The sequence below is a fragment of the Podarcis vaucheri genome (assembly GCF_965113315.1).
Source record: "Podarcis vaucheri genome assembly, chromosome: 4".
Classification (NCBI taxonomy): Eukaryota; Metazoa; Chordata; class Lepidosauria; order Squamata; family Lacertidae; genus Podarcis; species Podarcis vaucheri.
This window is the reverse complement of record NC_138762.1, coordinates 75413582-75436986: the sequence shown is the minus strand read 5'-3', so window position 1 is coordinate 75436986 and position 23405 is coordinate 75413582. Positions and strand designations below refer to the sequence as shown.

At 41.8% G+C, this 23405-nt stretch overlaps 2 protein-coding genes across 4 annotated transcripts in view; one reads left to right on the top strand and one right to left on the bottom strand.

Moving 5' to 3' along the window:
- CYFIP1 (cytoplasmic FMR1 interacting protein 1) overlaps positions 1-23405 on the bottom strand; it is a 61178-nt gene continuing 37773 nt past the window's right edge. For both annotated transcript variants that reach the window (XM_082220015.1, XM_082220014.1), the window contains exons 23-31: positions 21185-21272; positions 13446-13589; positions 10947-11037; positions 6564-6694; positions 4053-4125; positions 2873-2967; positions 2381-2619; positions 1266-1413; positions 1-1116 (exon numbers count right to left, since the gene is read on the bottom strand). In XM_082220015.1, the coding sequence (XP_082076141.1) occupies positions 952-1116; positions 1266-1413; positions 2381-2619; positions 2873-2967; positions 4053-4125; positions 6564-6694; positions 10947-11037; positions 13446-13589; positions 21185-21272 (1174 nt within the window). In that variant the 3' untranslated portion in view covers positions 1-951. The remainder of the gene's footprint in view (positions 1117-1265; positions 1414-2380; positions 2620-2872; positions 2968-4052; positions 4126-6563; positions 6695-10946; positions 11038-13445; positions 13590-21184; positions 21273-23405) is intronic.
- On the top strand, positions 15006-19362 carry FNDC9 (fibronectin type III domain containing 9). 2 transcript variants are annotated; one of them, XM_082221078.1, is made up of 2 exons: positions 15006-15651; positions 18592-19362. In XM_082221078.1, exon 2 carries the CDS (start codon positions 18639-18641, stop codon positions 19305-19307), a length of 669 nt encoding a protein of 222 aa, XP_082077204.1. In that variant the 5' UTR covers positions 15006-15651; positions 18592-18638; the 3' UTR covers positions 19308-19362. The 2 variants fall into 2 exon arrangements, with proteins under 2 accessions (XP_082077204.1, XP_082077203.1); XM_082221077.1 differs by having other exon boundaries at positions 15008-15651; positions 18527-19362.

Below are 23405 nucleotides of genomic sequence, written 5' to 3'. Positions count from 1 at the left end.
TTGTCGTTTAACATGTTTTAATTCAGAATTTAGCTTCAGAAGTAGTTAAACTACTGACCCATGATTCACAAAAGTAAAATTATAAATATTCACCAAGCTTGGCATTGGAAAGAGGCTAAGTGTTAGGAAAGGTAGAGTCCTTTTCTAAGAATGAACCAAAACAAAAAAACAAAACAAAACTTGAAAAGGGTATAATTCTAAATTCTATCAAACCAAAGTATGCTCTATATATAGTTGTAGAGTGACTCACACAGCTGCTTTGTTTGCATCCAATGTGGAAAATGGTATTCAGATCTCTCCCCATTTTATTTTAAAAGCTAAAAAAGCAGCAGCAGCAGGAGCCATTAAGTCTGCATGGGCAGACACTCCACATATTAAAACCATTAATTGCTTCCATCTTATAATCTTTTAAAAACGGCCCCTTTAAAACCTTTATTTCCAAAGATATTGGGGCTACAGATGTTCCGAGAAAGAACATTCCAGTGATGAAAGACACTTGAGGAGTTACAAACTAGGGCGTTTCCCGTAAAGGCTAGCAAAGCAGGGTAATGCTTCTGTTACACATGAAAATTACAAAAAAAAGACACCCCTGAAAAGGACAACTTTTCATTCTTGCTGGTAAGTGGACAAATGGAAGAAGACCCCATACACTATAAACCTCTCTAGAATGATTACAACAGCTGGAGAAATGCAAAGGATTTTAAGGCTAAAAAAGAGGCTGCAGTAGAAATCCTTTTATCAAAAGTACATAAAAAATAGTCTAAAAAACTGAGAATGTGTACAGTTATTAAGCTCGGAAACAGCTAAAGACCTGGTCCTCACAGAAGGTGCTCAGGCAATACTAGAAAACAGTGATGGTCAAGATAATACTCCCCTTAGCCATCAAATCTTGTCTGGCATTGTGATGCAGCAGGTATACTTTCCAAAGAAAAAGAGAAAAGTGGATCTTTCCTAGTTACTGGCCAGCGACTGATGAATGGGAGGCTGGAAACAGCGGACGTGCTCCACGGGGGTGCCTTCTCCGTCACCAGATTTCAAATACTTGTCCAATATAGTAATGATCTCATCGTTCAGGATCTGGAACTTGCGGATTCTCTCGACCATTTTCTTCAAAGGCTGCAGAACCAAAACAGCAACAGTTAAGGAGAAGGCCAGGCTACACTTATGCCTCAGGAAATTCAAAAGAAAACAGAAAAAAATATTGCCAGGGTGTCAAAAACAGAAATAGGCAGAATGAGAAACGGAGACTGCTTCTGTCAACTTACCACGTTCTTTATGACCTCATCTTTGCCATCGTGTTTCTGTACTTTCAGTAAGTGGTAGCAGAAATCCAGCACGTCAAACCGACGCTGTTGTCCCAAAAGCACAATTATCATACAGCCAGCCCAGTGCAACCCATCTCCGAAACACTGCCTGTGAAGTGAGATGTGTAGAAAGAGTCAAAATGAAACACAGAACTTTGAAAACACTGAACTGTGTTAAGATTTCTAGCGTTAAGTGGCCTAGATGTTGTTCAGAGGGACATCTTATGAAGTTATTATTACAGGTCTAAAATAAGCAGCAGCATGGAATTATTCATCCAAACACTTGCTACCTTGCAGTCCTACAATGCTAGAGTGTTAACTGGCTAGGAGAACTGCATACCATCCCATTTGCCTGAGTTTACCATCCTCATCTCCCCTTGATTCTGAAGAACAGGCCAGTGACTGGCAAGAATACAGCTGCTGAAAAACTAAAACAAAACTAACCCAAGTTGCATTTTTTAAATAAAAGCACTGCCAATTTCCTGAGATTTCCATAGGCTAATAGTAGGGTACTACTTTGGTGACTAATGTTCAGTTCAATTTATTTTGTTTAGTGAGCAGCCATAAAAATAATAACACCAAGAATACTGCTAATAATCGTGGTTTACATTTCTACTCCCCAACCTTTATAGGATAAATCATTTCCCATTCCCCCTTTTAAAGTTTTATTAGGCAAATTTGTAAAGCCTTGGTAAGAAATTTGGTTCTAAAGGATATATACCTCTCAGACAACAACAAAAAGCAGGTCTTTGCAAGAAATGCAATTGTTTCTAAGGTCATACTAAAAAGGGCATTCAAGGAGTACATGAGGCGACTATGTTGGGAGTGCTACAATGATCAAAAAGAATTGAAATCGCACACTTAATATTTCAGGATGGCTTCAGCTCTGTGCTCACATCACACTCCTTCCCTAGTAAAACTCATAATACAGATTGGCTTTTCCCCTCTTTCCATTTGCCATGTGATCAAAAATTCCAAACCGATCTCATCGTTTTCTTGGTGACATCCCACACCTAGCTACTGAAATAAGCAAGCGTTATATATGGGGGCCTTAAGCAAGCACTCAAGATACGTACTCCACAGTAAACTCATGAGTCCCCACAGGAATGCAGTACACAAACTGCATTGCGCTCCACAAGCGGTGGAATTCCACACATTCGTCAACATGCATCACACCGTTGCTGGGGAGAGGCCCACGCCAGATTGGGTCATCAAGGAAGGTTCGAATCCTGGTCAAGATGACTTCAAACATGGACAGCCCACAGCAGAGGCGCTCCTTGGTCAACAAGTCTCCTTCTCTTGCGATGGCAATTTGCTACAGTTGCAACCAAAGAGAATACCATGATAGTACATAAAGAAGAAAATTACCTCCGGAGAATTACTGCAATGTCCCCGAACCCTGTCTCCTGGCATTGAGCAACTGGCAATGCGCTTGGTTGCTCTATCCAGCAGCCCTAACTGCAAACCAAATGATGCCCAGGCATCTTTTTCCTTGTACTGTGGATTTTTTTTGGGGGGGGGTGGAGGGGGAGAATACAGCTTTACTGCCCAAAGAATGAAAGCTGTACCTGAGGTGTTCCTAGTCTTTCAATCAGTGGAACGAGGTGGAGTGGAGCATACTTTGATTCTAGTCTCTTCATTTTAGCATCCAGTCTTTCACCCTCTGGAATGAGACAACATTACTTAGTTTTCTTGAAGGGAAGTAGTGCTTAAAAGAGAAACACCTTTGCATTGTTCCAACAATGGTTATGCATTAATTGTATTGCTTTTTTAAAATCCCATAATTTTCCGCATTACGCACTCAAGGAGGATAGGAACCAAAAAGGGCTACCGATAAGAGGACAATAAAATACAGTACAAAAAAAACATAAAACAAGAGTCCTAAAGAACCTAGCACTTAAAGGAAAGATCTGAGGATCAAAATGGCTCCCTTTTGCTTGATTTATTCCTCCGCCATAGTTTGCTTTAATTGAAAAGAAAACAACAGCAGGACACTCGCAGTGGGAGCTGCTTACTTGACTCCTAAAATAAAGCTATTGTGTTCCAACATACTTTTCTTCCCACACACATTAAAATCCATTAAGATAAATCTTATCAAACACAAAATTCCAGACTCCAGGGAATGGAATTTTATGTATAGGGGAACTGATTTTCAAAGTTTTCAAAACGCATTGGCTCACACATCATTTGCGACGAGGAAATGTTTTGCAGCAAGTGGGTGAACTGAACTGGCAGTGATGCTGGCCAATTCCTTGGCTGTCTATTGAGATGACAAGTTTGTCTGCTTTTAAGCAAGGCAGGGGGAAACTGCTTGACTTCAGTTGGCAAACTAGTGAGAATGCTGTTGGTGGGTGGGGAGGCAGCGGGAAATATGTGCTGCTGGCAACAGGAAGTGGTGGAGAAACACTGCATTGCGCAGGAAACAAACCTCCCAAGCAGCAAGTGCTCCAAGTTACACAAGGGGCTAAGCAACACTTTTCACAATGTGTTTTTCATCCTAATGATTTCAGTGTAGGAAACGGTCTCCCTATTCCTCAGGCTTCGTGGCTCAACCTGCTTTACTATCCAAGCTTCAAGGTGGCCTACCCAATTTGTAACTTGCCAGACCACCAATGGCAGACATGTATCATGGTCCATTATTCCCCCCACCGCCAGTTTTTGCAGTCCCAAGCAAGCATCACCATCAGGAAGATGACAGAACCCTTGGTCAGTGCATTCAGGTTGACAGGTCACTATAAGGAGACATACCTTTGACATGAACTCTTGGCAAAATATTCTGGAATGGTGCAGCATGCAACAGATCACACACTTCCTCCAGTGACTGCAACAAAGCGGACAGAACTCATTGAAAACACAACACACCAGCAGCATTTGACGACACCAGTTCAGCCAGCTAAGCACATTTCAGAAGCAGCGCATGTCGCCTTGGCCTCTTGCAAAATGTAATTGCAAGAGGTTGCCTTGGGCTGAAACAGATGCGACGTGGCAGATCTGGGATTGGATTTCTAGATTCTGCTTAGAACTCAAAAAGCAAGGAAGTAACAACAGCAGGTGGGATAAAAAATTTACCCCACGCCATTTTCCAGCTCTTAAGATATTAGTACTATGGCAGATTCACATTAGGCAGATAGAGGAAATGGGTTTAAAACAAAAACCCTCTTACACCAATCAAAGCTTGTGCATGGTGTGCGTGTGTGTGTGTGTTTTAATGCAAAATTGAATCTTGGATTTTCTGCGTCACATTGGTTTCAGTCCTCAAGACTCTTAATAAAGCTCCACCTTCCTGTTAAAACAGAGAGCCTATTCTGCAGGCAGAATTAGAAAATTTATTAGCATTCTTTACCAAAAAGCCTAACACAATGTTCAAGTGGTAGACGGAGAGAATGTGAACCAAGCAGTGACTCATGCTTTTATTTTTATCAGCATTATTTCCATAATCCATTATCTCCCAAGGATAGTTCCCGCAAGAGCAGCAATTCAAAGACCTGGTCAAGTAAGCGCACTGACCATTCTGAAGCAATTTCCGTAACCTAGGTAATTCAGTGATGAAACTAGCTCAGAAAATTTGCATGCTTTGGCAATGCAAACTGCTTTGTTTTTCCTCTCCAAATTCACAAGGCAGCCAGGCAGACAAAATGAAAGCAAAGTGTCATTTTACAAGGCAGCATCAGGGCTCGTTTCTGGAATTTGCCTTCGGTTCCCACCCTCAGTGTAAGAGAACACACACCACACATCATAACTTAAATGGAACTGATATGTACCCATCACCCCTTTCTTCTTATATTTCTATACCTTACACACACACACAAAACACACCACCCACATTAGTTCTAGGCCAAAACCAGGGTTGGTCACATTTGGCTAATCGGGCAAATATTTCCAAAAATATATGCTCAAGTGCCAAGTGTACAAAAAACCAAATTAGTTAACAGCTACTGTTAAACGCTGACTTGCATCCGAAGAAGCGCCAGCAAGAAGATTAATTGAACTAAAAAAATGTTCTTCCTGTTCCTCTTGGTCCCGTTATGACTATCTTCTCCACTGTCTCTGGGGGGGAAATGTTTATGAGTCCCAAAGGCAGGTATATCTGTCTGGCACCTGCAAATCCATATAATCATTACCAATAAAGGAAATAGTCTTGCAAAGTTTTACGCAATGAGACTATGGCTTAACGGTCCCTTAAAAGTTGGCATCTGTCTGCCTCGAGCTACAATGGAGTGTGCTTCCGAGGATGAAGTCAACGTCAGCAGCACCAAAGTGACCTTCCTGGGGCGCAGGCCTGGGCAGCGTGGATGGAAGTCCTGGGCTGCCCAGACCACAAGAGCCTCCCTCTCAGCCTCCCTGATGTGGTCCAAAGGAAAGCAGAGCAATGCGTTTGGCACCAGCTTGGCTGACAGAGTTGCTGGAAGGAGGCGTACAAGGTGCCAACCAACCGTTTTAGGGACTCTACTTCAGATTTGTGTAGGGTTTGCTCCTTAGCCTTTTGTTCTAGCAAAGTTATCCTGTAAGGCAGAGCTTTAGGATCAGAGTTTTCCTTCTCCTAGATGGGCTACTTTCCTAGGTTGATGAGCCTCACCTGCCCCTCGCTTCCCTCTACAGCATGTGTAGAAACTGCCTTCTGGACCATTGGACCCGCTCAAACCAGCGGAGCCTGTTTTCACAAACTGCCCCCCCCAAGGGTTTGAGACCCATTAGTTACCCTCCCTTGGTTTAGCTCATCAGCCACAGCTGTTTCCCGGGGCGGCCTCTGTTTCATGTTGAGCCACAGGTGAGACCTGAGTGCAGGGTGGGGACCGAAGGTGGAAAAACTACCACCATGTTAAGTAACATGTTATTTTCTCTATTCAAGCTAAGTTTCACAGCTTTTGGTGCCAGGGTTGAATTGTTAGACTGCATGAAAAGAGATGGAGTTGCCAGCATGCCCTTTTTAAAAATAAATAAATAGTAATTTATTTATTTTTTACAAAAAGCTGCAGTTACCTTTCCTAATCTGGACACCAGATGGCATCAGAAGAACACAACATTTCTTTACAAGTATAAAAATAAAGGAAGGAAATTAAAAGTCTACCGTTTCTGTAATTCTGGATCTTAATTCGCATAATGAATTCTTTCCCCGACTCCGCCTCAAAAAGTTATTTCCAAAGAAATAAAGGACTGGAAAGTTGACATGAAACTTACAGCTGAACTTGTGTCACCTGAAAACAAGTAAAATATCAGACAGTATTTGAAAGTGAATATAGATTCAAATCACCAGCTTACCAAGCTCTGTTCAATGAGGAGGCAGAAAAGGATAGCGTTTCCCACTTCCCGCAGATTCTGGAAACAGACAGTTTTCAGCTCTGCATACTCAACAATATCCTTCAGCTGGTGATGGAAGAATTCCAGAATACCTGAGACATAAGATGAGGAGAGACAGAGATTGTGGAAAGCAAGATAAATCAACACCGCAATGAATTTGTGCACCAGGAAGTAAAAGTAAAAATTCACATAAAATTGGCATCTTCCAAGTATACACTTAGAACAAAACTCTCATAAGGGCAATTTTCAACAGGGACAAAAATACTGTATTTGACAACTCCGTAGGCCAGTGGTTCCGAATGTGTAGTCCGCAGACCCCAGAAGGGTCCGCATAACCCACCCAGGGGGCTCATGGCACATACCCGTCAAGGATATTTCCGTCTTGGAGGACCGTGCTATCATGCATGGGTCACATGACTTGTGCAGGAGCACAGCCCGGAAGATGCATGTCCTGGTTTTGCGCTAGTACACGTTGGTGGGTATGGTGGAACCATTCAAAGGACAAAAACTACCAGAGAGATATCAACGCTTTCAAAAACGTTTTCAAAAACGGGGGCTCCACAGTGCTGAGTTAAATGGGAACCACTGCTATAGGCTGTACGGGGCTTCACTCAACAACAAAGGTCACCCCAATTCGTATGGAATATTGGGTATGTCATACACAGGAGCTCTGAACGTAGAGGACACATAAAAGCTCTGTACACGTGTAGGATGTGTGCAAATAAGCATGCATACAAACTTCTGTGGTAAGGAAACAAATCATGTCTAATAAGCAGATTTTATACCTTTACATAAGGTTTTGTTTTGTTTTGTTTTTCAACATAAGTGCTCACTGGAAGGACAAATCCTGAAGCTGAGGCTCCAATACTTTGGCCACCTCATGAGAAGAGAAGACCCCCTGGAAAAGACCCTGATGTTGGGAAAGACGGAGGGTACAAGGAGAAGGGGACGGCAGAGGACGAGATGGTTGGACAGTGTTCTCGAAGCTACAAACATGAGTCGGACCAAACTGCGGGAGGCAGTGGAAGACAGGAGTGCCTGGCGTGCTCTGGTCCATGGGGTTATGAAGAGTCAGACACGACTAAACAACAAGAAGTGTTTTTTTGGCGATTTTTGAAGCTTGTGCAATCTTTACCTCCAATTCCATGGGCCTAAGATCATACATACTCAGTGTGTTAAAATATATGTGCTAGTGCAATTTACAAAAAAATATCCAAAAGTTAGGGAACAATCTTGATAACCCTCTGTACACTCAGTAAGCATGCATTAGTTATAATAGGAATTACGCCTAAGAATACATTTATTTTTCCGTATGAGAGTTTAGGAGCTGCCTGTTCTCCAAGACACTGGAGATGGCTAAAAATTGGGTGTGTACTCAACACTTAGATTGTATTCAGATGATCCTTCAAACCAGAAACGTCTACTTCTCCTTCCCATACAGGTAGCAGAAAGCACACAATCTCAAGGTTCTCATAGCTGCTCATTCATGATCTGCCAAACCGTGACCTGAAGTTGGTTTAAACTTCAGTTGTGGGTTAGCTGGTGACTTTCACCTTCCTTTGAACTACAAGGCATGCATGAGCTGTAAGAGAGATGGGTTTGGCTAAAATAGTATTTGTCCGAGGATTAACATCTTAGAAAAATTAGGGTATGTATGAAAACACATCACAGGAGACAGCTGGATAATAAACGACGTTAACAAGGAGTCAATTTTGATACACAGAAGGCTTATTATTATTATTATTATTATTATTATTATTATTATTATTAACCATTTTAGAAATTTGATGCCTCCTGATTCTGCTAGAGGGCGAAGTGAAGCTAGGCAAGAGTTACCATATTGGCCCGAATATAAGCCGCACCCCAATATAAGCCGCACCTTTAAAATTCATGGGGGGGGGGAGAGAGAGAGAGATTAAAAAAGACAATACCTGAATATAAGCCGCTCCCTTAAAATTCCGCAGGCACTCACACCCGTTCCGTTTTACCGTATGTCTGTTTCAGCAGCAATATCATAAAAGCAAATTTTTGTAAGGTCGCAAATTTAAGCCACAGTTTAACTTTTCACGGTCAGAGTTTTGGGGGGATAGTGAGGCTTATATTCAGGCCAATAAGGTAATATAAATAAAGCCAGAGTTTATTTAACCAGATACAGTTTGGATACAATCTGGAATACCATCTCTCAGTAATGATTATGGCAATCAATGTTCTTTCCGCTGGGTGTGGGATAGGAATAAAGGTAAAGGTAAAGGGACCCTTGACCATTAGGTTCAGTCGTGACCGACTCTGGGGCTGCGGCGCTCATCTCGCTTTACTGGCCAAGGGAGCCGGCATACAGCTTATGGGTCATGTGGCCAGCATGACTAAGCCACTTCTGGCGAACCAGAGCAGCGCACAGAAACACCGTTTACCTCCGGTGTAACTGTGGGATAGGAGTATAGAGTTTTATTTCTATTTAACTGACTCCCCATAATACTTACTAAAACAAGTGTGACTTTTGTATAAAAATTCCATTGCCTAATTTTAAGGTAGCCAACGAGTGAACCCCTCACACTTATTAACAATGGCTAATGAGGCAGTAAATCAGCTCGAAAGGAGAACCACAGGGTTCAACAATTCAGAGCCTCTTTGACTTATGTTCAGTCTTGCTAACAGGAGTCAAGCACCTAATAAGAAGTTAAATCCAAGTCAAAGGAGCTCTAATAAGGCTCAGTAATATGGGGAGCTAGGAAGTAAGAGGGAGGAGGAGAAAACATACTCAAAGCCAGGAACAAAGGGCAATGATTCAGTCATGCTGAAATTGCAGAGGTTAGGCTCAGAGAAGAGAATAAATCTCAAAATCGCAGTCAAACAATAATGGCTCATCAGTGATAATTCTTCTGAAGTGGCATCCCAGGAGCAGCTGCCCTTACCAGGGCCATTTGTATTAAAGAGCTAAAATACCTACTGAATACAACAAGCTTTGAACAACACATCAGTGTTCCAGAAGTCAAAGGTAAGCACATACGTTGTCGGCATCTGCAATGCCTTGTCTCCCACATCCACACAAGAAGACAAGAAATAAGCAAGAATGTTTGCAGGTGCTCTCCACACTTGGGAGCCTTGGGTGGGAACCAGCCCAAAGTATGTTGTGGACTGTGAAGGAGAGACCTGAGAGAGGGCTAGGAAGGTGACGAAAAGGGGCAGAGGAGATACAAAGAGAGCTAAGGGTTGTGTTAAGGGGGCGAGGGAGGGGAGAGCTTAACGTTGCTCTAAGGCAGCCTTTCTCAACCTGTGGGTCCCCAGATGTTGTTGAACTACAACTCCCATCACTCCTAGCTAGCAAGGCCAGAGCTCAGGGATGATGGGAGTTGTAGTCCAACAACATCTGGAGACCCAAAGGTTGAGAACCGCTGCTCTAAGGGGACAGGTGGGCTTGTGGAGTTGGCCAGAATAACAGTGCATGCAGGGAGCACATGGGAGTGGCAGCTGAGGCTGAAAGCTGTTATAAAGGTGCAGGAAGGCCACAAAAGACTGACTGCTGGGTGAGCAGGGAAAGGCTTTGTTGGAAATCAGGAGCCTAATATTTCCCTGCAAGTATCGCATTTATTGCAGCGTTGATGAGATCTCAGTGTTCCAAATAAATGTTGATTTATGGGGCACCTTGTCCCTATGGGGGTACAGGGCCTAGAGCAAATCACATTGTGTAGCCTTAATCTCTCCGCTTCCTCTGCTATCGTTGGCAAAGGTGGTGTTACTGAGCCCTCCTCCCCACATCTTACTTTTTGTTGTCTTTGGGTGTTATCCAGCTAAATAGTTCTATTGACATAAGGGCTTTTAGCTGTGCAGTGGAAGAGAATAGAGGGTGGGAAGGTTCTATTGCACAGTAACAACAACAAAAAACCTTGCTCTGGCAGAACTGTCTAGTTGGATACTGCCCATTGTTTTGCTGGCGCTTTAGCAGCAGTGAACCCACCCCCCTACCTGTGGCTTACACTTTTTATTTTTCTGATGTTTAAAGGTAGCATTGTCAGTGAGTTCCTTCCGCCTCCTGCCATGCTATAGGAAGGGAGGAGTTGGGAAGCATTGCTAGATGGAGGGCAGTCGGGCATTGACTGTGACCACTGGCACGAGGCGAGGGGTCCAGGGCTGTATCCCCTATTTGCCACCACCCCAAAGATGGCCCTGCTCTCATACCCACAGAATGTATTTTGAGAAAATATGGAAACGCACTGCACGACAATGTGAGAACAAAATTGTTCAGTACTGTTTGCCTCTCTAAACTGTTTGTTAAATAATGTTCTAAAGCCAAGGAACAAAACCGGCTCTTAACATTGGAATGACATGATCTAAAAGGTAACTTACCCGGGGAGCCATACTCATGTCTGGGTAACCTACAGATTTTCGGCATCACTTCCATTAACGTCTTCACATATTGCAGAATGGTGCCTTGGAGCTGCAAGAACACAGGTGATTAGTATTGCTGAAGAAAAACAGAAGTCAGGCTGTGACACACAATAAACACAAGCTGGCGTATTCCTATTCCAAATTGTAAATGCAGCCCCTTTTCTCCTCTGCCTCACCCCCGGCCCCGTAACCACCTGCTGCCTGCCTGCTCACTCCAATAGTTAAAGGAGAAGGAGGGGGCAGGTCCTTCAAAGAGCGCTTTTGTAAAGGGCTTACAGAAGGCTCAAAGGGGAGTGCGGAGGCTGTCCTAAAGTTCTTTGTACGCAGCAGAAGGGCCTTGAAGCTACAGCATGTTCCCAAACATCTGACAACCACCTAGCTGTTGAGCACTTGGAAAACCAGTATGAGCAATTTTGAAAGGTGGGTAGCAATGTCCACCTGTCGATCACGTGACATCATAACTGCATAATATGCTTGAAAGGTAGGCAGCCCCACTCAACAGTTTAATTTGGTCCACAAAGTGAATGCTGGTAAGAATCTGGCCTAAGGAACCAAAAATGATCTCCACCTCTGAAATACATACTAAATATTTGAAAAGCCCATTTGGAGGCTCTTCTACGGTTTGGGGATCACCAGGAAAGACCTCAAATGTGGTGTGTATGGTATGTGGGGGAGGGGGGAGAGAGAATAACCCAAAACAGGCAAAAGCAGCTTTGCTCAAGCTACTTCTTGCACGGTGCCTTGCCCTAACTTTCACCAAGTCTACCCTCTCACTACCAGGAGTAGCATCTTGGATTGTGTGCATGGGGCTGCAGTGAGAGAGGAGGAGTGCGGAAACTCCCATGCACAAGAAGACCCAATGTTTCCCGGTAAAGGCAAAACCCAGAAATAACCACTAGTTTTATATTAGCCTGGAGCTATTCTAGACAAACAGTACAAGGGTGTGCGGGTGTTTCTTGGTTTCACAGAGACCAATTTTTAATCTCGTCTGCTTATGAAATGTGATTCATACCCAAGAGCTTTAATTTTGCAGCAAAGGGTCTTCCTAGTACGCCAACCACTTGTTTTGCCTTCAGGTCTGAAGACTAACTAAAGTCAATCTGATATGCACTAATGGATAGCTTCTCCTGTTTTGCCTACTATATAATTAACTGCCGGGAACAATGGTCACAAAGGCTTGAAAGGAGAAAGAGAGAATAAGACTTCTAGCTGTTGCTTTAACCAGTAAGGCTGGGGGGGGGGGAGAGTAATCAGCAACTGAGAGATGCGAAAACTGGGGCATTTTTAATTTAATGCCACTGGTTATCATCTGCTGATTTGTACTTCCCTTATGCACCTAAAGATGTTCATTATAAAACAGACAGAGGTTCTGAAAATCTTCTGGCTCCAACACAAGACTTAGGAGAGGGCTGGGGAAACTTCTCTTAAGCTGAAGTCTGCATTCCCACAAGGGAAAGTAGTTGAGGCTCCATACCAGTGGTAGATGGAAGGCAGAAATGGGCAAGGAAGGACATCCCAGTCACATACATTCCTACACTACCATCCCCAATCCACATATAGTCATTTAAGCTTCTCCATGCCTTCTCTCTCTCCCGTAGGCTTAGGAAAAAAAGGTCCCAATGGTGGTGAATGTGTTTTTTTGTTTTTGTTTTTTTTTGGTAAGGCAAACTGCCACATGGGGGTATGAATGAATATGCAGCATTTTAAGCCTAATTTAAGATAAGTCTGGGCCAGATTCAAAATACAGCCATACCTCAAGTTACGTTTGCTTCATGATATGTTTTTTCAGGTTGCATCCCGCAGCGACCTGGAAGTACTGGAAAGGGTTACTTCTGGGTTTCGCCACTCACGCATGCGCAGAAGCGCCAAATTGCCCTTCGCGCATGCGCACAAGTGCCAAATCGCACTGCGCGCCTGCACAGATACGGTGCTTCAGGTTGCGGGCTTTTCATGTTGCAAACGGGCCTCCGGAACGGATCATCCCATTCACAACCAGAGGTATCACTGTACTTTGTCGTCGTAGGCAGAACTGTGCAAGCCAAGGAGTTTTACGTAGCAAGATTTTAATGTCTGTTCATTTCCTAATCATTTTAATTATTAGAGAGTCTCTCTCACACAGACACACTCCATTTCTTTTTCTCTCCTCAAAAACAAGAATTTGTTTCATGCAAGGCACTCACAAGGTTCATTTAAATTTTAAAATGTGTGATGATGCTTTCAAGTATCAGACACCTCAGGCGTGTCTCTTCACACACAAGGCTCCCCCCGCCCCCCCCCCAGGTATTTGCTGTTCTCAAACTATTCTCCTTTGTACCTCAAGAAGCACGTATGGTTATCCTGCACTTACCCAGTCAGGTAAATGTCTGCTGGATGCTCAGTGAACTAAACAAGAAGAATCAATTCCCCTTCCCTTAAAAATCAATACTGAAATGAAGAACAGCGTGTGGGACAACGTACCAGGCTCTTGACGACTTTCAGTAACTCTTCCATTACCACAGCAATGCCTTGGTATCCCAGGAGTCTGCAGATGACTTTGAAATGGGGAGGGCCAACAAAATTCCTGTAATTGCTATAAATACTGGAGTAGGCCAGGTTCAAAGCCTAAAGAGGAAGGAAAAAAACACACAATTGTAGTTGGCTGACTTTTCTCCCTGTTAAGAGATCCTTCCATGGGAAACAACATTATTTTTCTGATCAAACATTTTCATTCAAAACTGAAGAAAAAGTATCAGCTTTTCATTCTACTCTCACCTATTAAAAAGGTAACACACAATTCTTCCAACAAACAAACAAACAAACAAACCAGAATATGCTGAAGTTATTTTAAAGCATTTAACTGACATAAAAAAACAGAATTCCGATAAAAGAATTTTCGAACATATTCTTAAACAAAAAGTCAAAACCTTGCACTAACCTCCCCTTTGTTAACTGGAAAAATATCACATTGTTTTGAAATTACCAAACTGCGGTAGTTGAGCAACCCTAGGACAATTTAAATTTGCTAATATGAACAGGAAGAAAATACACCTGTAGCTAAAGGAAATCTTAGTAAAGTTTAGTGAAAAGTGTTATGACCTGTTCCAGGCTTAATGTTAGGTGTTTTGGGTAGATGTTTCTATTTACTTGAAATATAGAATTAAGCAGAGAATCCTGGAAATTGAGGCCTAAGAGAGCTATAGGTCACTGCTTGGGAACCACATGTATGCTGGCTTGGTGGGATATGTATGGAAGAAACTAAAATATATATATCCTCCCAAAGTGCACCTGTAACCCTGTGCTGTGTAAAACAATTACATTAGAAGCAATTCATACTTAATTGGGAGCTACAGCTGCTACTGAATGGTAGATTATCGAAATCTATGCACAAAAGAATTCCGGGTAAAATTAAATCCTGTTGACAGATAATATTTTATTGAAATATCAAGCTACAAATGAATGCTTGCTGGAATATAGCACATTCCTGAGTGCTGCAGTATATATCTACACACAGAAAGATAGTTTATGAAGGGATCTTACAAAGCTACATTGCTTCTACATCTAATTACAAGATTAGGTCTTCTAATTGCATTTGGAATATGCAGTTGGCTCTAAAACATAATTTCCCCCCTTCTTTCCGCATTTCCAACCTTGGTGTTGGAGGATGGGGGGGGGGGAAATGCAGCAACTCTGGTTTTTAAATGAGATTCCTATTTTTATATTTGCATTGAAGGCTTTGAATCCCCCCCCCAATGGTTGCAAATATGATTCTGAAAAAATAGCTGGAAGTGGATGCACAGCTACATGGATTAAATTCTATTTCCCCCCTTTTACATACTGTATAGATGTTTGAACATGTGCATATGTGTGTGTTTTTACAGAAACATACAAACACACACGATCTATAGTACAACAGAAAATCTCTAGAAGGAAGTAGTGGCACGACAACTACTAAAGAGAGAAATGTTGCCAACAAGCAGTCAGCATTGAATATTTCAGAAATGATACATAAAGATTTAAAACTGTTTATACGAGAAATGTTATCTTATACAAGAAATGCTATGTACACGTAACAGATCTAATGCGTTATGTTGATGTGTATATGTTAGCCAAACCTGAGAGAAACTGCTTTTAAGGGGGAAACCCATATAATCTAGAGATACAGAAGACAAATTAATAGCAGCAATCTGACAGAAGCTGCGTCAAGGTAAGGAAGTCAAAATGCTCTTCCTAAAGCTACGCCCCCTCCTCCCCAAGCCCAGGAGTTTAAGTAGTGATGTCACCGAAGAACAGAGCATTATTCACTTGCATCAGCAGCAACGCAAGCCCAGGCAACACAAAAGAAGAACCGAACTGGAGCACTCCAGCTGCCCAATTTCTAACAGGGAGCAAAAGCAAGAGAAAGTGAAGACTTGCTTTTCTCCTCGGAAAACCTAGGCAACAGAACACTTGAGACAAGATGCCCTTGCGTATGAAGGTTGGCAGAAAGGTGACGAAGGAGGTCTCATTGCTCGCATCCCTGTCGAAGTGTCACGTAACGAGAACTTAGTCCATGTAGCCTGCTAGGGGGGGAAACTGGCAACCACGGACCATGAAGAAAGCTATTTGCTCCAAGGAGGATACTGAGAACCCAGCGGAGGTTTCCCCTCAAGTATTTGATGAAAGCCTCAGGATTTTTACACTGATGGTAAGTATGGACTCTTAAAACTGGATAAAATAACACAGGGCACTCTCTCTCAGCAAGTCAGTAAAGAAAGCCTTTAACTTATATGTATGTGAATATGCAAGAGGGATGGAGTGAGTTTGTGTATAGAAAATTATATATATATGCAGGTTTTGGTGTCTTCGGGTGTCTTCCCGTGTAAGAGTCGGGGTGTCTGTGCGACGTTTCGACGAGGTCTCACTCGTCATCTTCAGGCTGGTGCTTTCGGCTTCTTGTTACTGGAACAGAGCAGAATCTGGTGTTTGAGTTCCTATAAATACTGTTGATTAAATACTCAACAGTATTTATAGGAACTCAATAAATACTATATTGAGTATTTATAAATACTCAACAGTATTTATAGGAACTCAAACACCAGATTCTGCTCTGTTCCAGTAACAAGAAGCCGAAAGCACCAGCCTGAAGATGACGAGTGAGACCTCGTCGAAACGTCGCACAGACACCCCGACTCTTACACGGGAAGACACCCGAAGACACCAAAACCTGCATATATATATATATATATATATATATATATATATATATATATGAGAATATGAGAAAGAGGGAGTGAGAGACTGTTTTGTTTGAAGACTACACAGATAAGAGGTAGAAGCCTCAAATCACACACTTACTCTAACCTATTAAAAGGCACAGCAGCTCAACTATGCAATATTAAACAGAAGAATAAATGTACATTTACAGCTTTAAAATTATGTTGTATCTGGTAAAAACAATAAAATACAGAATCATTTCTACATTGTGATGCACCTCTCCTATAATAATTTATGTCTGTTCAATACAGTGGTGCATCTCAGCAGGTTTGCCATTACTGTTAAGTTCATGAAAATAAGAGAAAATGGGCTTCTAGTTCTCAGGGTTTGGTTTGACTTTATTGAAAATCAAGTATTTTAATTTATTTATTTTTTTAAAAAATGTTCTACTTTTGTTTATCTCAGCTTGGAGCAAAACAAAAACACAATTATATTTCTCCTAAGAACCTAAAACTTATAAACTCTGAAGGAGAGTTTTTGAGAAATTAGTTCTCAGGAGACTTAGATGTTTTTCTTTAAAAGGGGGGGGTTGTTTTAATATAATTAAAATTTGATTTTGCTATAGTCTAGTACTGAACCTAAATAAGGTATGTTTCCCACTTAACCCTACAACATCAACAAATATAACAATCCTTTAATACTATTTAGCAATTAGTGATGCAACACAAACTTATTGGTGAGGTCTTTTATGCAGCAATTTTATACACAAACTGGAAAGAAAAACAGATCCCAAATGATTGTCTTAAATGTCAACTATAGGCAATAATATTTTTAACCAATTTCAAGGGGGGACACCCCATGTATTAGCCTAAATATATAATTCAATATGTTGATGCAAAACTGATTCCTTTCTGTGACTATGAGTAATTCTGCATGAAATACTTGAGTTATTACTTGAATATTATTAGTCATGAACAATACCTTGTCACATTTACTTAAAAGATGACTAATATGCGATGCTTAAATACAGAGTCAAGTTGCACAATACTTTCACATGCATGGGCATAGTTGGAGAAAAGTGTGCAGGGAAAATAATAATAATAATAATAATAATAATAATAATAATAATAATAATAATAATAATTTATTTATACCCTGCCCATCTGGGTGAGTTTCCTCAGCCAATTTGAGCAGCTCCCAATCGAGAGTTAAAAACAATACAGCATTAAAAGGCAGTGTAAACCACCTGAAAGAAGTTACTGTTTGTTCTCACAACTATAGCAAATTCTGAATGCTAAACAGTGCTTAGCCCTTTCTCTGAAAGCTAAATCCTTTATATCTGAAGTGCAATTCACATCTTTCAAGTCAACCTGGAATGGTTATAGCAATTTTAAAGGGTGTGTGAATGGCAGAGTGGTATTTTAGCAAATTCTACACTATCACCTTATACAGAAGGTAACTAATAAAGAAGTCAATATGGCTATAAATTTCAAAGGCATAAGTAATGTGGGACAGCAAGCTTTTCTCTTTGAACACGAGATCTGTTCCCTGACAAAATTGGATTCGATGGTATTTTGTATCAATCAAAAGCTTCATTTTGCATCATAGGTTTTTCACTGTCTTGGCTTGGAAGCGATAGGCAAGAATGGAAAATGAAGCACATCAATGGCTAATTTGATTAGATGCCCAATGAAACATCATTAAAATATAGGTACAGTGGTACCTCGGGTTACAAACATCTCGGGTGACAAACACTTCGGGTTACAGACTCCACTAACCCGGAAGCAGTACCTTGGGTTAAGAACTTTACCTCAGGATGAGAACAGAAATTGTGCGCCAATGGCGCAGCAGCAGCAGCAGGAGACCCCATTAGCTAAAGTGGTACCTCGGGTTAAGAATGATTTCGGGTTAAGAACGGACCTCCAGAACGAATTCAGTTCGTAATCAGAGGTACCACTGTACTAAGATTCCATGACTTTGAAATAATTCCACTTAAGAAACTTGATTTCCAACTAAATAGGAAATGCACTTCAAATTATGTCTTATGACTCCAACAGCATTAAGTGATTTGAAGCAAGGATCTAAAAAGCCTGGTTTTATCCAGTTCTGTAGCTTAATTTTTTTTAAAAAAAATTGACTGGTGCGTGGATGGAAGGCCACTAGGTGCTTTGTGTAAGCCTCTCTGAGTTTCTGTTTTGTTTTTTAAAGGAAGAGTGGTGTAGTAAGTAAATGCCTGAATGACACATGCTTGTCTCATTTGACTACATTTTATTATAAATTAAATTCAGCTTACTGTCTGAAAATGCTTTCAGGAATACAAGTAATGTTTTCAAATAATTATTCCCCAACCCACCCTTAAATTCCAGAAGTGCAGTTCTCATTTTCCTCTCAACTCTGCTTATTGAAACTTTTTGGTCTCCTGAATCTTAAGGATTATCGCTCTTTGTGGAAGTGAAATATTGAGAAGACGGTATCACAATGGGGATAACAGTACAAAACATAACAGGAAGCACAGCCCTAGTAATCTGGCCCAAAATGGCGACCTGCACCGACAGCTTTTACAGCATCATGTACAATCCAAACTGGGACAAAATGCTGTCAGGATACACCAGGAAACATTTTCAGAAAGAGGAGAGAGTCCCAGCTAGCCGTTCTTCATTTGTCATCGAGAATCTGATCCCATTAACAACTTACATTCTGTGTGTGACGTGCCAGTCAGCAAACCCATCCAGTGACCAGTGCAGAATTTTTAACACCCCTGAACAAGACCCGGCATCCACAAGCAACAAAAAGAAAGACCTGGCCGTGGGTATATGGCTAACCAGCACGGTCTTGCTTCTCATCATTGTTGGCATCTTTGTCTATGGTTGCTTGCGTCTATGGTGCCGCAGAAGAAGAGAGAGCTCAGACAGACAAAGCATTGGACCAGAAGATAAGGGAGAGGCATGGGCAAAAAGTGAATCGTGTGGTTCAGAGGAATTCAACAAGCAGACCCAGCATGCCCAACGAGCTGAAATTAGAAATACAGATGGTGTCCAACTAGCCACCATAATTACAAATCCGTCAACATCTGAGAAGCCCACCATGCTGAGCTCCAAAAGTCAGGATTTTGTGCCTATGTCTGTCTGTCAATCTGCCATAAATTAGATATCCTTAACTGGGACAAGTGTTTTGCTGTGTGTAACAATATGTATGTTGAAATCTATTTGCGAATTGTTCCTTGAAAGCCCTGTTGAACACAATCACACCCCTAAATCACAACCTCCTGCAGCATACAAAGCTAAATCATTTCATCACTATTTCTTTACAGAGAAAACTACACATAGGGGGGAGATATAGAATAGCCTCCTTGATTTTACTAGGAAAGCATGGCAAGGGGCAGGAAAAAACGAATCAACAGCTGGGATTCAAGGAGCTACTTCAGGCATGCCACAAGAGTACTCAATGTTTTGTCGTTTATTTCTTTGAACTGTAGAAACCCTCCCTGATTTCAAATGGGGTTTGTCGTTTGCCATGACACTTGAATCCAAAACTCCCCTACGAGCATAGAATTGGTTTTGTGTGACTTAGCCAACATGTGTCAATTGGAACAGCGATAAAATGGTATCCACATAGGTTATAACAGTTCAATCATCTCCAACTATTGCATACACAATTGATAAAAAAGGCAATGGGATCTTAGTGGTGAGTGTGTCAAGAGATCATCCTGCTTTCAAATAGTCCCTGAATTCTACCCTGAAGTCTTTTCATGCAGAGTTTCTTCCTCTTAACACCTTAGCTCAGATATGGGGAACCTGGATGCGGTTGGGCTCTGTCTCCTTTGGGTCCCAGCAAGCATGTCCAGTGATCAAGGATGTTCAAAGAACAACTGGAGGGCCAGAGGTTCCCCATCCCTGCTTTTGCTAGGAGTGGTACCATTTTTGAAAGTTATCGTCATATACCAGTTATACTTGTGATGTGACATTTGGAATGTATTATGTGTCAATGGTCCAAGCTAACATGCCTTTGTGCAACTATAAAGAAAAGTGTACAGATGTTTCATTGATCACTGTAGTACTTTATAGATGCTTCTCTTAGCATTTAACTATCTAGCTGTCTCTTCTGGACTGCTTTGCTAATGTACTAACCTAAGCCTCGCAACATGTAAATATTTCTGTTTTCATTTACACAGTAATGTGTAAATAATCTGTGACATATTCCAGTTTTTAATACCATAAAGGAAACTGGCATGTGGATTATCTAACAGGTTGTACAACTAAGATAGACAAATAAAAAAAACCCAGGTGCCACACAAGGTAGATGTTTGCCAAATAAATACCGAACGAGTCTTTCTTAGGAGACTACTTATTCACCTAACACTTAATAAGGGTTTATTTTCCTTGGTTATTTTCAAAGGTTTGATTCCGCCCTTTAAAATTAAAGATGTTACATTGGCCATTTACAAAGGATGCCGCTGCTCTTTTACTGTTCAGTGATACTGAATACCATTTTTTTCAGTCATTTGTGATTAGTTATATTTCAGACATAGTGCTTAAAGTAAAATGAGAACGGAAAATCATTGTTTTTGGGTTCTAACACAGAGTAAGTCTGCATTAGGTCTTTCAGGTGTCCCATGAGCTAATATCTGCCATGAAACTTCAAATCACAATCACAATTTCCAGTTCTGCTTTGGATGCAATAAATGGTTTGCTCTATTATTCTGATGCCGCAGGAAACTATAGTTTGTTCAAACCAGGGGAAAAACCAAAGGTAATCAGAACACGCAAGGGCAAAACACAAAAGCCAAAATCCTGTATTGTTTGTGTCTGAAATGGACCAGTGCCTTGGTTCATTAATCCTCACTTTTATCTAGTTTATCTCTCAGAATCAAACAAATAATTATATCATATGATTTATACAGTACAAATATGCTTAAGATAGAAGATAATAAAGAAACACGGTGCAAGTATTAATAGCTCATAAGCTGTGGAGTGTAATTTTCCAACATCTACCACAGAAAAAAACAAGTATGGGAAAATTCTAACCTTTGATCCATGCAGATATTGTGGCTGTGCATTAGGCTGCTTATCTCTCTGGAATTCCTGGGAAAACGGTAGTACTGTTCGAACAAACCTATATAAATCAAACAAGATAACACAACCATTTACATTTCTACACCACATTTGGAAAAACAGCCAGCTTATTTCTAATGTGGAGCTGAAATTCTGAGGGATATGATGGGGAAATCTTTTCTCGTGCATCACAGGATTTATATATACTGAGGATAGTATGAAAACTCCAGAATAGAAGATTTGATTACATTAAACAGGGTTGGGGATGAGGGATTGGATCTTTCCATGCTAACTGCAAGTCCAATATTTGTTCAAGCTTTGGATTCCTCCCAGAAGGGAGTATCATACTGACATGATGCTATGATCCCATACAAACTAATGTTTGGTTTATGTTTCACTATGTATTGATGCACATTTTTTGCTATTGTCTCTTGCGTAAGTGATACACATGTTTACCGTATTTTTCGCCCCATAAGACGCACTTTTTCCCCTCCAAAAATGAAGGGGAAATTGGGGTGCGTCTTATGGGGCGAATGCCTGCAAGCCTCGCACGCCTGGCAGGAGGCCCCACCGGGTGCGCGAGGCTTGGGGCAGCAGCCTGTCGCCCGAAGCACGGGGAGCCCTCCGGAGGGCTTCCCCTGCTTCGGGCGAGTGTCAGCAAGCCTCGCGCACCCGGCAGGAGGTCCCACCAGGTGCGCGAGGCTTGGGGCGGCAGCCTGTGCTTCGGGCTCCCCGTGCTTTGGGCTCCCCGTGCTTCGGACTGCTTGCACGCACCTAGAAGCTTGGGGCGCGCTGAGCTCAGCACGCCCCAAGCTCCTGGTGCAGCGCAGCGACCCGCTAGCCCTGGGAGAGCCCCGCGGCTCTCCCAGGGCTAGCGGACTGCTTGCCGGCACGCAGAAGCTTGGGGCGCACTGACCTCAGCTCGCCCCAAGCTTCTGGATTAGCGCAGGGGTCCGCTAGCCCTGGGAGAGGCGCCCGGCTCTCCCACGCTAGCGGAGACCTTGCAGGCACGCAGAAGCTTGGGGCGCGCTGAGCTCCGCACGCCCCAAGCTCCTGGTGTAGCGCAGCGCACCTGGGGGGGGGGAAATAAAATTTTTTCCCTTTATTTCCCCCCCAAAAAACTAGGTGCGTCTTATGGGGCGAAAAATACGGTATATCTAATCAGTAAGGTTTCTGTCAACAAAATGGGGGAGATTTACCAGCAAAGGGGGAGGTAAAGGAAGAGCAGGAATTGCCAACAACTTCTTCCCTCCCATTGATGGAAAGCTTACTATCAGATGAGTACACCATTAGATGCAACCCTTAAAAGCCTCTTACAATGAATGCTCATTAATATACTGATCAATAGCACACTGTGGTTGAATGGCCCGCACTAAACAGAAGTGGTGTTAGATTTTTCTACAGTCCTCTTGAACTCTTTTTTTCTGGCATCTTATCCAATCCAAATAACTTTATTGTACTGGCCATTGGCAAGGATCTGTTCCAGACATCTTCAATAATGTTTAGGCACTCCTGAAGGCTACTTTTAGAACACACACCCTGGCTTCGACCCACCAACATTCCCTATTTTAACTTCAGATAACTTTTATAATTTCTCTCACATGTTCAAACAGCTAAGAGAGACTAGCTACAGAGTTAAAATACCCAAATTAATAATGCAGATTCGCTTTCAGTCTGATGTGTTTTCCTTCTAGCTTCTCCGATAAAATTATTTCACCAAAATCTACTTCGCTACGCTATGTTGCTAAATTGTAGGGGGGTTTTTTTTGGCATGCATCAATATAATCAGGTCATGCCACTTTTTAATCTCTGGATGATGACTTTCCTAGCAATTTACTCATTTTCATCAGCAGAGCACTAAGCAGTCGACGTAAAGTAGATTACACAAATCAAAATGTTACCAATGCTTTTTTGGGGGGAGGGGGGGAGCAATTGACAAAAACACCACCCAGGTTTTTAAAGTGTTTTCATTTCCCTTTCAGGCTGTACAATTCCAAGCATGAGTTTCAGACAAAAGAGGCACCATCTAAATAAAACTGAATACAACTACAAAATATTTACTGAATGTTAGCGACAGGTTGTACAAAGCACTGGCAATAATATTTCTAATCTGTATTAGCTGGACAAGGTGGTACAAGAACACAGTGTGCAAACTATTACTCCAAACGCTGATGTATCAAAACAGTAAAAGGAT

Bases quoted from the DNA above. Each gene is read 5' to 3' on its own strand.
- FNDC9 (XM_082221078.1), top strand. From the start codon at position 18,639: ATGGGGATAACAGTACAAAACATAACAGGAAGCACAGCCCTAGTAATC.